Raw genomic sequence first — 16,309 nt, 5'->3', positions numbered from 1 at the left:
TCTTCATGAAACAAGAAATGAAGCAAAGTCAAAAAAACAAAAAATTGTGAAGTATAGCAGAAAAATTGACACAGATCAAGGAGAGTTTTAGGATCATTGAACTACTTGAAAACCAGAACCAAAACACTCTAGATAATATATTTCAAGAGATCATGAAAGAAAGCTACTCAGACTTTTTAGAAGTAGAGGACAATGTGGAAATAGGAGGAATCCACCAGTCACCTGAAAGAAACTGTCAATTGAGAAATCCTAAGAACATTATAGTCAAAAATCTGTAGAGTTTTAGGTCAAAGAAAAGCAAAGCAGGAAGAATTTAATTACTGACAAGTCACACTCATAACGCAATGTAGCAACTAATATAAAGTGGAGAGCTTGCAATAGAATGTTAAAAAAGGCTTACAACCAAGAATGATTTATCTGGCAAAACAATATAATCCTCTAAGAGGAAAAGTGGAATTTTAATGAAATAGAGGACTTCCAAGTATTGTTGATGAAAAGAACAGAGCTACACAGAAAGAGATGAGGAATAGGAGAAACATAAGATAAGTGTGAACAGTCATAAGGGACCAAAGACTACATTGCTTACATCTTTATATGGGAAGAAATGTGTATCCCTTTTGAGGTCTTGGAGTCCGATTAGACAAAACTGGGAGTGGTTCTGTTATGAATCCTTTCCTCAACACTCTTAATTCTAGTGTCTTTCAATTATTGATTATTATTTATCCTGTATAGAGCTTGTTTATGCATAGCTATTTGCATGTGGTCTCCATCATTATATGGTGAACTCCCCAAAGGAAAGGGTCTTTTGCTTTTCTTTGTATCTCCAGTTCTTAGCACAGTGACTTGATACATAGTAGCCACTTGGTAAATGTTCATTGACTGATGATCTTGAAGAATGGCAAGGAAGAAGAAAAGAAATACATTGGGTCAGAAAAGGGAATTTGCTAGGTTAAGGACAATTAACTAGCCTAAAATCAAGTGCACAAACAAGTCTATATCAGGAGAAAAGTGGGAGGGAATAGATGACACCTTAATCTCATACTCTTCTGAAGTAGTCAGAAAAATAAATTCACATGCACAATCAAATAGAAATCCATTTCATTCAACAGGGAAATGAGGAAAGGAAGAATGGAGAAAGAAGAAATGGAGGGAGGGTAGTTAGGGGAAGGATTAGTACCCAGAAAAATAAACTATGGATATACAAAAATGTAACCTTTTTGCGGTAGCAAAAAATTGGAAATTAAAGTGGTGCTCGTTGCTTGAGGGAATGGATAAACAAATTGTAATATATTGAGAGAATACTATTCTATAAGATGAAGGTAATGATTTGTGAGAACCTGAAGAAAACTTGTAGGTACTGGTGCAGAGTGAAGTGAGCCAATAGATTGATCTTTTGGAGTCAACTCCTAAAAATCAGACCTGGTTCATATGAACTTGGCTGCGGTTGATGTAGGATAAGTCATCCTCTTTCCCAGTGCCAAATTCCTTTTCTGAGAACCTCACATTTCTTTGGAGGTAGCCTGACATTACTTGATTCTTTTTGTAGCTGGATGATTTGCCTTAGAATTAGGACAACCCATCAGGGCTTGCTTGCTTATTGAGCATGATTATCTTGCTTGCCTGAGTATGGCATGAGTCTGCATACCTGGAACCTTAAGGACCCTGATATCCTGCTGTCCCTTGACAAAAATCTATCAGTTTGTCAAACTTATCTATTGTAAATCAACTTATTTCATTCTTCCGCTTCACTGCTAAACTTTCAAAAAGAATATAATTGATGGCCTTATTCCTCAATCCCTGGAGTCTGGCTTCCATTCCTACCATTCAACACAGATTGCTTTCTACCAGGGCAATCAAGACCCACCCAATCACTGTCTCATTTCTTCTGCAGCTTGGCCTTTCTGCAGTATTTGATAGTTGGCCACTCACTCATCGACATACTCTACTCCTTTGGTTTTCATGACACTTCTCTTTGATGGTTCTCTCCCCACATGGTCTTTTTCAATGATTTATTATCTTCCTCCTGCCTTCTCAGTGTGTATCCCCTAAGGAGCTGTCATCCCTTTTCTCAACTCTGGTCCTTGGTGATCTCATCCAACCAATCCCATGGCTTCAGTCATCACCTCAATGCAGATATTTTCCAAATGTACCGTTAGCTCCAATCTTGGCCTGCATTCTGGTCCCCCAGTTCCATAATACCCTCTGGTATCTATCACCTGTTGTATACCCTGCCAACACCTGAAGCTCAATATATCCAAACCTGAACTTATCATCTTCTCTCCCACCCCTATTTGCATCTTTCAACTTCCTCCTTTATTGATAGCACCAACACCTTTCCCATCACCCAACTCTGAAATTACTTTATTACTGTTGACTATTCTTCCTTCTCCCTAAATCACTGGGTTCAATAATTTGTCAGTTCTGCCTTTCCAACATCTGTTGTATCTGTCTCCTCTTCTCCACTGGTGCAGGTGCTGATTATCTCATAAAAGGTATTTGGCAGGAAGGGTAGATTGAAGATTATACCTAGTAAACAAAACCAGCTTATCCACCATGAATCTCAAAGATGTAATCTTCTGTCCATTTCCCCCAGGTATCAAATGAATCAGGTCTGATTTGGGGGCATTGACTCCAAAAGGTCAATCTTTTGGTTTGTTTTTCTCCAAGTTTAGGAAAATTTTCAAATATCCTTTATGTGTAGTTCATAAATAGTGTCAAAATGATAATTATTTTGCATGTATTGATCAATAGGAGTCCTCATAGGAGGTGAGGCTTCATCACATCACTTAAGAGTAGGTGAGGAAGTAGAGTTTGCTCTACTTGTTTAGGATAAAAAGTTGACCTAATTGCAGCAAGCACACCACTCCCATACCCCCAACTTGACCCAGGCATCTTTTAAAAATTAAGGGATCATCTGCATATGTTGTTTCATACCACAATTTTAAAAGAGAACTGACATTCTCCCAAAGGAACTAGGTCACCTGGAAGCTATTGGCAAAGAAGAAATATTATTCATTTGTATCATCCATCCCTTATCTTCCAGTATATAATCATGGATAGGGAGTAAAAGATAGTCTTGTTCTTTAGTATGTTTGGCAATTCTTGTCTTAACTCGTGAATTGTAGTTTATGATTCCTGGTCAATTCAGATTCTGACTTAATAATCCTCACTTCCGATAAATAGCTTCAGTCTCCAATAGCTTTAGTTATGTCAATCCCCTGATCCCTCTCCAGGATCCCAGACTGTCATAGCTCTGCCCACAGGATGCATGAGATGAGGATGTGGAGTTCACTAACATACAAAGTCACGCCTTGTGTGTTGTATGGCAGTCAGGTCTGGCTGTCACTTAGGGAACCTTGAACTTCTAGCAGCTACTAGCCTGTTCTTTAACCTCACTGGCACAACTGCACATGACAACATACTGCTTTTCCCTTCTCTAACTCTAGTTTTGCTCTCAGTTACACAGACCCAGGCAATGCTAGAGAAGTGTGAAGGGAGGAATCACCTGCATACCTATATATACCTTCAACACTTGCATAGGGGTGCAGGTGCTACATCAGGTTTCTACAAATGTATGGCAACAGTGTCCCCAGATCCCTGCCTGAAAAATTAATTCTCCCCACAGAAAACACAGAAAATGCAAAAAATTTGAATGAGCCCATGTACAAAATATAAAATCCTCTCAATAGCCCATAAGTAGCCTATATAATTTTCCATCTCCAGTGGGTCTCAGTTTTCTACATGAGTCCTAAAGTCCTTCTGATTTAGTATCATCCCATGATTTGATCCCCCTCAGAAGGGAAATGATTTCTGAGTTGCCAGGATGGCAATATTCTGGTGAATCCGGAACTATCCCACAGGGTCCCATAGAGTCTCTCTCAGATGTACAACTCTGGTTTTTGTTGTTCTTCCTCATCCACAAGCAATAAAGGCTTTGGGATTGTCAGAAGGCAGCTCCTTTTCCATTAGACCATTACTGTCTAAATAATAATAGTGGAGAATAAGTTATATTCCTTTTTTTTGTGTGATTTGAGTTCCTTTCAACTGCAAGAGACCTGGGGGAAATTCTCTTCTCTCCACATAGCATACTGCTCAGGAATTTTCCTTGTCTGTATATCTGGGTTTTCATCCAAGCCTGGGGCATTTTGCCTGCTTCTACATCCACAGGAGATAAAGCTACCAATTGATAGAGAGAATGCAGAGTGTGATATGAAGCTAAGAGGTAGAATTAATGATAAGAGATTCTTGGGATATATCACAGACTTTTTGAAACAGACACTTAGAGAAAGACTAGAAACTGCAGACATGTACAGGCAGTCAAATCTTAACATATCTTTGATTTCCAGCTTATCTCCTTAAAGACTTGAGACACAATTTTTCTCTGGTTGAGAATGGGTCCTCTCTTTTGATTGAAATAAGATCTCATCTTATTCCCATTTAAAGAGCTCCACTCTTATATGTTTTCTTGTATTCTAATCTGTATAACCAACCTCTCTGATTTATGTTTGTAGTTTGCTTGAATAGATGAGTTTTTCCACTATTCATAATAGTTTTTTGTGTAACCAGCATTTAATAGGAAAGAGATAATGGAAGGTTAAATTCAGTGACTAGGAACTGGCTTTTGCCGTGAACCAGACTCATACCCTTAGACTACTTGTTTAGGATAAGATAGTTGATCTAATTGTAGGAAATATTTAGCAAGGCAGATTTTTATAATTCTAGTTATGTATATCTTTTGGAGATTGGAGAAAAAAGAATCCATCTCCCAGGTGCTCCTGGAGGTTTTTCCCCTTCTTGAGCCAGGTAGAAGGCTATCTGTGGGGCAGGCGTTGCCCCAGGCTTTCCTCCTCTCCAAAGAAGCAGGGCAGGTTTCAGTGTCTACATATGCCTCTTGTTGGGCATATCTGTGCTTTTAAACAATCCATGTGAATATACCCCTATTTTACATGTGGGAGCCTATCCACAGGAATATTGTAATAATCCCTGGTTTTTTATCTTGATAAGAGTTTTCATTTTAATTAAAAAAGAAAAGAAAAACCATAAACCTGTGTGAACATCTTTCTCCTCTAACCCATAAAAAATTGTTCCTTTTTTGACCTGGATGCTGTGCCTCCCCCATATTTAAATGTTTCCCTTGGTTTCTCTTTGGATTTTTTAAAAAAGCTTTGATGCTGAGTTCATACCTATTTTTACTGTATTTTAATTTTCAGAGAATTTGTTGCTTAGGCAAAGTTTTGTACCTTTTGTGCCAAATTGTTAACTCTAAGATCTTCTTTCTATAGCTCTTGTAAAGCACTTGTATGTTTTAAAATTTTTTCTAAAATTCTTGTTTCATCTGTTCCAGAAATTGTAGCTGAGTTTCATAGCCCAAGCTGTGTTTTCCTTTGAAATTTTGCTTGTAGATGTTTTGGAGTCTTCCTTGTCATCTAATTTTGTGTCTTGTATGTCCCTCTTAACATAGTAGCTTTTTGTGAAGGAATTCTTTTTTTGTTTGCTCATTCTTCTAGTCTGATTCCTGGATTTAGATTTTTTCTCTTAGGGCCATCCTCTGCATACTTCTGGAGAGAATGTCTGAGCTAATCCTATTGACGCTTTCTTGAGGTATTGAGCTTTGTGTTATTCCAAGATCTCAGGGACAACTCAGGCTGAGGACCTGAAAGCTTTCAGTGCTCTCAGAATGTTCTGATCTAGTACAAGTCTAATTTCTGTGCCCTAGACATCTTTTCCCTTCTGAGTTCTATACGTTGCCAAGCTGGGTTTGGGTCTTAGCAACAAACCTGTGGACTTGCTTTTCTGGACTTTCAATAGACTGCTGCTGCTGGTTTTGGATACTATTAGTAAAGCTGGAAAGCTCAATAATTTCAGGGCTAGAACGTGTTTTCCCTTTGATCTAGCTATTCTACTCTAGATACTCCTCTTCCTCAGGCTTCAGACAGGGTTAGAGGCTTCTGGGGTCAGAAATACATTTTGCTGCTTACTTCAGAAACTTGTGCTCTCTCAAGTATACAACCTGGGGCCTTCTACCTCCTCCTACCCCAGAATGCCATCTTTGGGCACATAGCATCTTTTCAGTCTGCCTTTGATCTATGACCTAGAACTAGGTAATGGGCAACAAAGCCCAGTTGGTACCTTTCCAATAGTTGAAATGCCATGGTGTGAATCTGGAATCTCCTCCTTCCCTGGTGAACAGGGTCTCTCCAGGTCTCTCTGAAATCATCCTGCTGATCGTTTCTTACAGAACAACAATATTCCATAACATTCATATACCACAACTTATTCAGTCATTTCCTTGAATGATGAATATCCACTCAATTTCTAATTCCTTGCCACTACAAAAAAGGCTGCTACAAACATTTTTGTATATATGGATTCCTTTCCTTTATGTTCTCTTTGGGATGCAAACTCAGTAGAGACATTGTTGGATCAAAGGGTATGCACAATTTTATAGCTTGTTGGACATGGTTCCAAACTGCTCTTCAGAATGGCTGGATCATTTCACAATTCCACCAACAATGCATCAGTGTCCCAGTTTTCCCACACCCCCCTCCAACATTTATCATTGTCTTTTTCTGTCATATTAGCCAATCTGAGAGGCCTTCTTCGGTCCATACACCTATGCCCTTCTATCTCCCTGATACTACAGGGGGTGGGAGGATAGAGACTTTCTGGTGGTCTTTTTTTTTTTTTTTGTCCATTCTTGGTCTGAGCTTATTAGGTTCAGAGGCATAATTAGCTTCCTAACCTAGCATCTGGCCTGAGCCAAGTCCCTACCCCAGAGCCATTGAAGCTCCAGTGAGCTGTGTGATGTCTTCCAGATCAACCAAGAATTAGAGATATATGACCTATGTCCTTGTACACCCTATTGACCAATCAAATCCTTGGAATTTCTTGACTTTCTTGTCTCATGTCAATCAAAGGTGGTGAGCAGACTTTCAGTCCTTACCCCCTACTTAAATAGGTCATAGCCAAAGACTGAAAATTACTGGTTCTCAGATAGGAGGAGGAGATAGGGCTTTGGGCGTGGGGGAGTGAGAGATGGGAGTGATTTCAGGAACACATTGAATAGAAAACCTAATGAAAGTGGCCTTCACTCTTAGACTTTAAAAGATGTTCTAAAGCAATTATCATTAAACCCAGTAGTATCAAATTCAAATAGAAACTGGGACTATAAGATCCCTGTGGGCTACACATTGACTTAGAAAAACCACATATTAACATGATCTATATTCTATTGTATTTTTATTTTTCCCCCAATAGATTCAAATCTAATTCACCTTATTTTGGCTCCTACCGAAGCTCTGATTAAAACTGTCTGATACTGGGCAAAAAAATAGATAAATCTGAGAATTAGAATAGGTAATCAAATATCCCACCAAAAGTATACAAAAAGACTAGTTTTGGTAACTGAAATGCCACCCATGGTTTAGAGGAGGGAGGTTCTTCTACAAGGAATTCCTATTCTGGACTCACACAGGTCTTTATCCTGGCTGAGCCTGACACCTGAAAAAGGGAACTCAAGGTTTCCTTATCACCCTGACTCATTATGGCCTTAACTGCATAGTAGATCTCCTAGGCAAATGTGTACAATAAGCTTAGATATCATGGCTACCTTATCCCTTAAAAAGGAGCAATACGTTCCTTCTAGGAAGATTCTCAATGTACAAAGTTGATATTAAGTATAGGACGGCAATAGCAACATAAAAGAAAAACTTAAAACACAAAAGACTTTTAAGTCTACATTAACATATACTTTTTTATTAAAGCTTTTTATTTTCAAAACATATGCATGAATAATTTTTCAATATTGAGCCTTGCAAAACCTTGTGTTCCAAATTTTCCCTCCTTCTTCCCCTCCCCTCCCCTTAATGGCAATTAATCCAATATATGTTAAACATGTTAAACTATATACATTGACATATACTTGAAACATAAATCAATAACCCATATACTCCTAGAGAGTAAAGACAACTTTTTAGAATTACAAAACAAATATTTCACTTTCGTCTCAGACTTTCCTGCCTGGACAACAAGATGGTCTGGCCACATAGGCCATGACTTGAATTGAAGCATATCCCTGGAAAGACATTTCTGCTGAGAAATGATGGGGTTGCAGGAAACAAGCATCAACTTCTAGGCTACAAGCATCAGCTCAGACACCTGCCTAAAACCTCTTAACCCGAAGTCCATGATCTTTTTTAAAAAATATTTTTATAATTATTTCAATGTCATTGGTTTTCTTTGTGATCCTGTGCATTTAAAAATGTTAGTCTGAGAAGGGGTTTATAAACTTCATCAGGCTTCCAAAGGGTTCTATAACACAAAAAAGGTTAAGAATCTCTGATTTTAACTTATTTTTTACTTTATATAATTCACTGAATCTCAGCGACATATTCAGTTGGAACCAAAGTAAACACAACTAATTATGGAAGAAAATTAAGATATTTATTTCAGTTGTAGAAGGGAGATTAATTTGCTTTGATTCAAGTAATGGAAGAAATTATTATAAAAATAGATTTACACAATTATATTAAAACAAATTACTAGATTGGGGGAAAAGTCACCAAAGGTTCAGGATCCACCAAGGCTTTCAGTTCATAAGAATCAGATATAGTTTTAGGGACCCAAAGTTTCATTTTCTCTCTTTGATTTTGCACCTACTCCCACAGTAAAACTCCAAGGAAATTTCTAAAACAATGCTACAGTTAAATTCATAACTATATTTTATTTTCCCAATATATGATATTGATGATGTTCAATCATTTCAATCATGACTGACTCTTTGTGACTCCATTTGGGGTTTTGTTGGCAAAGATTTTTGAGTGCTTTACCATTTCCTTCTCCAGTTAATTTTACAGATGAGGAAACTGAGGCAATCCGGTGAAATGACTTGGCCAGGATCACACAGTTAGTGTCTGAGGCCAGATCTGACCACGGGAATGAGTTTTTCTAACTCAAAGCCTTCTATTTTATCCACTTCACTACCTAGCTGCCCCCGCTCGTTACAAAGCTATACAATATGCAATATGACTATTAGGTACAGGATGCTTATACTTCACCTACCACAGAAAATACGTAAGGTACAAAAGATTCACAGACAGACACAAAAGAATGTAGGTAAAACCAAGACAGTGTAAAATACTCAAATACACTTCCCTTTAACTTCTCTTAAATTTTGTTTTCCCAACTTAGTATAAACTCTGAAAGAATAGGTACTGTCTCATTTATTTCTTTGTATCTCCAGCACTTAGCAGAATATTTGACACACAGTAGGTGCTTAATAAATGTTCATTTGAAAGTATATGAAAGGGAATAATGGATAGAAATCCCAGAAATCCTCCAATTAGAAAATTCTGGATAAAATGGCAATGTAAGAAACCCCAGAGGAATCTAGCTTTTCCATAAATGCTTGAGCAATGTTCTAAAAGTGCTCCAGGAGGAATAATTACATATAAATTAGAAGAGAAACAATGTTAAACTCTTCCATTAAGTCTAGGTTTGCACACAAAAGACTGCCAGAAGCCTGAGAAAAGTCATACCAGAGGAAATCAAAGCTATAGACTATGTTGGGCTGCTCACAGAATTTTAGTAGGAATAGAGCCATTATTAAAAAAAAATCAATTCAGTGTGCAGACAACTTGAGCTAGAGCTCCATTAGCTAAGAAATGGAGTAAGATGTCCTTCATAAAGTAGTACTGGTATGGATTACGTAGAATAAAAGATCCTTCGGAAAGAAAAGGCCAAAAGGAAATGAGAAGCACAGCAAATGAGAGAATGGGAACTCCATCAACTCTAAAAAATGAAAGAAGCTAATCATAATGAATTGTTGCCATTGCAGGATAATCTAAGCAACACTTTTAATGGATTCTCTCTGAAACTTTTACAATTTCTCCCCATAAAAATATTTACAATAAACATTGCATTGATTCTGTTGTACCCAAAAAATCATTCCAAACAAGCAAAAAACCTTAAGATCAGTGCAATGTCCAGGAAATAGAAACAGTATGGAAATCTTATAGAAGATCTAGTAGTAAAGCAATTTCCAACATTGGATTTAGACCTGTCAGAGCCACATCAAGGGATAGAGTCAACTTCCCATTGAGGATTGTTTAAGAGGAGACAGAGACCAGAGTTACTAAAAATCTGTGCTGGTCCATCAGAAGACGGAGCCAAAAGCCACAGATTCTGGCAGAAGGCATAGCCCAGTCCTAGTCCCCCTATACAGAATAGCAGCATCTGGACTTCAGAGCCTGCCAGTCCCGTCAAAAGAGTATAGAAGGGAAGAGACCTAATGTCTGATCCTACTATAAAAACTCAAGGAGATATGAATAAACAGAAGTAAACAACTAAAACATTGGAGAAATACTAGGAGTTGAGTCCCAAGAGGTAAACCCAGAAAAAGTAATATTGTAAAAGGTGTAGGCAGAGCCAAAGAGAAAAAAAAAAAAAAATCACTTGACCATAAGGGCTATACGATGGCTGGAAGAAACACAACAATAAATTTAAAGAGCTCTAAAAGAAGAAACTGGAAAAAGAATGTTTTTCAGAATAAGATGAAAAATCTTACTCAAGTAGCAGACACTTTGAAAACTAGAATGGAGTGAACAGAATTAAGTGATACCATGAGGTAATAAATATTAGAATAAAGTAAAAAGGTTGAAAAAAATAGATGAAAAGTATCTATTATTAAAAATACCTGACCTAGAAAACAGGGCAAAGAGATCATTTAAGATTTATACTCCTCCCTGAAAACCATAATATAGACAAAATGAAGACAATGTTTTAAGAATTCATAACTGAAAACGGCTTAGATCTTTTGGAACCAGAAGGCCAAGTGAAAATTGAATCTACCAGTCATTTACTGAAAGAATTCCCCAACTGAAAACATCAAGGGAGGCAAACCCAAGATGATGGAGTACTAGGAATAATTATAGTTGTATTTTACTCCTTGACTCCTTCATAAGAACCCCAAAAGTGCACCAGACTAACTCTTCACTGGGAAATCCAATAAAAAAGTCACAACGAGTCATTCTTTCAACCAAGGTTGACAAAGAGAGACAAATAGAGAAGTCTATGAATACTAAGGATGCAGTTTAGTCCAAAAAGGCAGTTCAAAGCATTATAGAACAGAGAAAGGTTATAAATCAGGGCAAGATGTCTCCAATCCAGCACTGAGAGACCTGACCTTGTATAGAGTGCAACAGATGCTAACTGATAGCTGTCACTCAATTCCCAATTTCTGGTCACAGAGCCAAGTCATGCTGAGGAGAGAAGCTGGGCCCAGGGGTGGCTATGGACCATATGCTGTGTGCTGAATGTTAAAATCGAGTAGCAATTGTGTGGTTCTGACCCCAGATGTGGACCAAGGTCTTAGCTCCTCCTCCAGCCTAACCTGAAACCTGTAGCACAATAAACAAGGAAGAAATCCCAAGCCAAAAGGGAGCCTGCAGTTCTGTTATTCAGCAAACTGACTAATAGATGAGCATCAGTCTCCTGAAACTCCAACGAGGGGCAAGCCAAAAATCTGCTGCTCAGACCAGAGCCCAGAACGAGAACTTTCAGAGCTCAGATAATACTTACTGGGTTGATTACCTGCGGCTTCTGGGAAAGCTTTACTCTGTGAATTTACAGGGCATAAATGTAATAATGGACTGACCAATAAGCTCAGTCCTAATGAGCTTGTACAAATTCACCAGCATATTCTGTTGATGTAATATGGAGAAGCTGCAAAGTTTGCTCAAGGAAGACTCCTGGTAATATGGAAGGAAGTACACTGTAGAGACTTTGGAGCATGTATAGACATTCTAAAACCGGTTCAGTTCTGCTCTGGAATTGCATCAGAAATTCTGACGTGAGCCACATCAGGAATTGTATCAGTGGCAGTCTAATGCACTCTGCACAGGCTCGAGGTGACTGAACTTATTGGTCAGTCCCATATTACAATAATATAACTACATTATAAAAAAAATTTTTTTTTACACTCTCCCACCAATGTGGACAACATCCATGGAAGAAAGTGGCCACAAACTTATAAAAACCTAATCGTTTTGACTATGACTAGAGAAATCCACATGTCTAGGGGATCTTACAGCTCTGGACTGTAAGCTATGATATCCTGGATCTCTTCAGGGAACAGTTGCATCATGTACCTCTTGTTGTATATGACCTCTTCTGGACCATTTTATTTTGCTGAATGAAGCCCCTTTTTTGGTACTCTCAGTGGTTGAAGCGGGGTGGAATTTTTTGAGCAAACATTATTCTGAAGCCTGGGATCTTTATGATATCATAAAGCATGCTCCTTTGTCTGGGTGTTGAGATGGATACTTTCAGGGAAAAAAAAAAACATTAAGTCCAGAATCTGCAAAGTTTTTCAGGTTGGCTTTTAGAAATTTAAGGTCTACCCTTTCTAGACCCAAAGAAAGCAATAAAAGGAAAATTAGGCAAATGTCTCCGGGGTTTCTATTTTCTCCAGATGTGGCTGGCACTTCAAAGTAGAGCAGTCAGTTATGCCCCAGCCAGCTGTTCTAACAGCCAGTGAATTCTGCTTTCTCTAATCAGCTCCCAGCACTAGCTTTTCTAAATCAGATCATCTCCCTATATCAAATCAGAGTTCATTTGTTTCTAATTTGTCTGATATCAGCTGAGAACAAGTGCTGTTATAATCTATCTCTACTGTCCTTTTTGCTTCTGTCAGTTTTTCAGTGCATTTTAATTTCTCAGCTCAGTTGGATTCTATTTCTACATTCAGCTTTTAGTATCACAGTCTTCCAGTTTCTCTGCCTTTCTAGCCACAAATCAAAGCTTCCTTAGGTGTAGTGACCCACCACTAATGAATAGGACACTCACAATCTTCTGCCTGATCTCCAGGGTGCCACTTCTTCCTCCTTTTTTTTTTTTTAAAGGCAATGGGAGTTAAGTGACTTGCCCAAGATCATACAGCTAGTAAGTTTCTGAGACTAGATTTGAACTCAGGTTTTTCTGACTCCTGGACTAGTGCTCTAACCAGTAGACCACCATGCTGCTTTTTCCTCCTCCTTTCTTGTTTTCTTAAGACTTCCTTTGTTTGCCTTGTTTATAATCTTCTCAAGATCAGGCTCTTCAGCACTCTAGGTAATTTGTCCCCAGACAAAAGAAGTCAGATGAACAGGACATAAAAAGACAATTTTACAAGAAATATAGAGAAAAGTGGCTTGATGGGAAACAATTCTGAGAGGACTTGAAAGAAAGCAACCTCTCAGACATAAAAGTATTGTCTGATAGTAAAGATGGCTACAGGGCATTGTTTTCTAGAAGCTAATTTACATATGTTAAGCTTATTATATATATATATTTTTTTATTTAACAGCCTTTTATTTACAGGATATATACATGGGTAACTTTACAGCATTAACAATTGCCAAACCTCTTGTTCCAATTTTTCACCTCTTACCCCCCCACCCCCTCCCCTAAATGGCAGGATGACCAGTAGATGTTAAATATATTAAAATATAACTTAGATACATAATAAGTATACATGACCAAAACATTATTTTGCTGTACAAAAAGAATCAGACTCTGAATTATTGTACAATTAGCTTGTGAAGGAAATCAAAAATGCAGGTGTGCATAAATGCTTATTATATTTTTAAAAAAGAAAACCAGGTTGTACATCATAGAGATTAGCAGTTTCACTTATAATCTTCTTTTCAGTTTTACTCTGTGCATATGTATGGAAACGTTCATTTCATTTGATGTTTGCTAAGTTCAGAATGAAAATAAAACTTTGTTCTCATTTCTCATTTCAATGATCTCCAAATAGATTGAGAGTTCAGGACAAACTGACCTTTCCTGCTTTTCTGCTTCTGTTTCTACTCAATCACTTATACACAGGTGAGGTCATTATGGGCTTTAGCAATAGCCATAGAGTTAATAATGAATGTAACCCACCTTTAGGAGCTCAGCCAAAAAAAAGAAAAAGAAAAAAAACACACACACAAGGAGGATGTGGGACAGTCTTCCCTCCAACATTACATAAATTCCAAGAGAGTTTCAGATCTGATCTTCTGAAGACAAGCTACCTAACATGCTTAAGAGCCTGACCTTGGGAAGAAACTTGTGGATAAGAGATGGAGAAGCCAAAGGAGGAGTGGGGAAAGCTAGCAAAAAGGGGGGGACAGATGCTGTAGGGAGCAGGCAGGAGATTACGAGGGTCTATGGGGAGTCCTGAGCCAGCCTCAGTCAGGCTGGGACCTCTTCCTCCCTCCACTTACCATATTTCTTCCTCTTCTTTTCCCTCCTCTGTTCTCAACACAGGTTGTCCAGATCCCATCACTGGTGATGAGGGGTGGAGAAATATTCTTCCTTTTCCTTTTTCCTCACTCTTTTCTACCTCATTCCCCACCAGACTAAGGCCAACTAGACCCCCTGGAATAGCTGGAAGGGAGAACAGTCACCAATGAGACCCATTAAACCAATGATCTGTTCCCCTTCCCTACCTCCTGTCTGAATACTAATCCTCCCCCTCCATGCTCCACACAAATGCACAAGGGAACCCAGAATCCCCATTCCATTCTAATTCTAATTCTAAGGTTCTTTCCCTACTGTCAAAGGTGGTGGGCAGGTTCCTCCAGGTCCCCAACTTGGAGAGCAAACAAAATTGCCTTTCTGAAGTCCTCGGGCCTCCTGTTCTAACCCGTCCCTATGCCTTCCAGATTCCTACATCCCGTAAGCTGACCTGCTGAGGAATCCTCAGGAGCCTTGGACCTTCCCATACTCCCTGAGCGGAGCTCTCCGATGTGCTGTCTCCCCCCATCCAAGTGGGAGCTCCCTGAAAGCAAGGACTGTCTCACTGAAGCCCCCCAGCAAGCTGATTAGAAAGGGAAGGGGGAGGAACATTTATACTGTGCCCCCCTAGGCCTTTGTGCTTTACACTGTGCTCAGTGCTTTACTAATGTTATCTCCTTTGTCCCTCACAAGAACCCTGAGAGGTAGGTGCTATTAGTATACCCATTTTACAGCTGAGAAAGCTGGGGCAGAGATTACATGACTTGCCCAGAGTCACATAATTAATGTCTGAGGCCAGATTTGAACTGGAGCCTTCCTGACTCCAGGCCCAGTGCTCTGGTGCTCTGTTTACTGTATCACTTAGCTGTCTGTGCATTATAAGTGTTTAATAAAGTATTTAATAAATTCTTTTTTAAAATTGCTTTTAATACTTACATTGATTTATTCTTTCCAGTCAAGGATCCATTTTATTCTCCTAATTCTCAACCCCTTCACCTCTAGGATTAGGAGTCTTCCCTTTTTTTTTTTTTTTTTAACTTACTTTATTTCTTTAAATAAAAATTTTTTTAAAAAAAATTCTTTTATCACAAGGGCTATCCCCTACCTACAGCATGGGAGTATTGCTGTTTAATTCAGTGAGAGACAGAACAGACAAATCTAGATTCTTCTTGGGGGTCTCCCACCCTCTAGTCTCCCTCCAAACACCTCCACACACACACTCCAACTCCCTTCTCTACAGGAGACCTTATTTCCTGCTGGAAGGGAAGAAGAGTCTGGGGCCAGATGCTTGCCTGCTCTATTCTTCTCGGAAAGGACTTAACCAGTTAGAATTATATCTACTTCCTTAATTATTGTTAAACAAGAAGATATGTTTTTTAAGTTCAAGCTAATTTCTGATGATTATTTCTTTAACAGGGGGAGGAGAAAGAACCCCAAACTTTTTATTCAAGGCTTGAGCCCTTTTCTACAAGTACCAGTTTCACAATGGATGCACGTTGCTAGTAGCCAAATTATCCAACTCTTACAGCAACTCCCCCTACCCCTCTAATCAGAGAAAGAGTACATAGAATAATATATAGGAGACACAGGAGAAAATATAGGGTAAAGAAACTCTCCTCTTGAGAGTTCACTCAGCATAAGAAAGTCCTAGATCTCACCCAAGGGGAAATTCCCTGTGACTACATAAGGGTTATATTTAGCAGATTGATGTCAATCTTCAAAGTAGTCCTCCTTCTCCTGGCCAACTATGCTGGGTATGAGGATGTTGGTGTTGCAATTGGCCATGCTGGCAGAGAACCTGATATTGGATGTATCATGTAAATCTGTCAGGCAATGGGCATTGTAGAGACACTCTCTGGGCTCACAGAGTAGCATGTGGTATTGGTAACATTTACTTAGTCTCTCATAATGGTTTCTTCAGTTTATTTTAACTTATTCTTAATTTTTCATGACCTTGGTACTGAAATTAATGTGACAACCAACTCTATTCAAGTTCCCAGAAATGGGCTTGAGATCCAACATTATGATCATTCTCAAATATTCACCACCC

The 16,309-nt window shown here is 38.6% G+C and overlaps 1 protein-coding gene across 1 annotated transcript in view; it reads left to right on the top strand.

Moving 5' to 3' along the window:
- The window catches only part of FBRS (fibrosin), a 30,913-nt gene extending 15,888 nt beyond the window's left edge, over positions 1-15,025 (top strand). Inside the window, exon 18 of the mRNA XM_031940126.1 lies at positions 14,688-15,025. Within this exon, the coding sequence (XP_031795986.1) occupies positions 14,688-14,709 (22 nt within the window). The 3' untranslated portion in view covers positions 14,710-15,025. The remainder of the gene's footprint in view (positions 1-14,687) is intronic.
- Positions 15,026-16,309: the final 1,284 nt, after the last annotated feature.

Source organism: Sarcophilus harrisii, chromosome 1 (assembly GCF_902635505.1).
Source record: "Sarcophilus harrisii chromosome 1, mSarHar1.11, whole genome shotgun sequence".
In the NCBI taxonomy this organism is placed as follows: Eukaryota; Metazoa; Chordata; class Mammalia; order Dasyuromorphia; family Dasyuridae; genus Sarcophilus; species Sarcophilus harrisii.
Note: the sequence above shows the minus strand (reverse complement) of the source record. Positions and strands in the feature narration are given on the sequence as shown.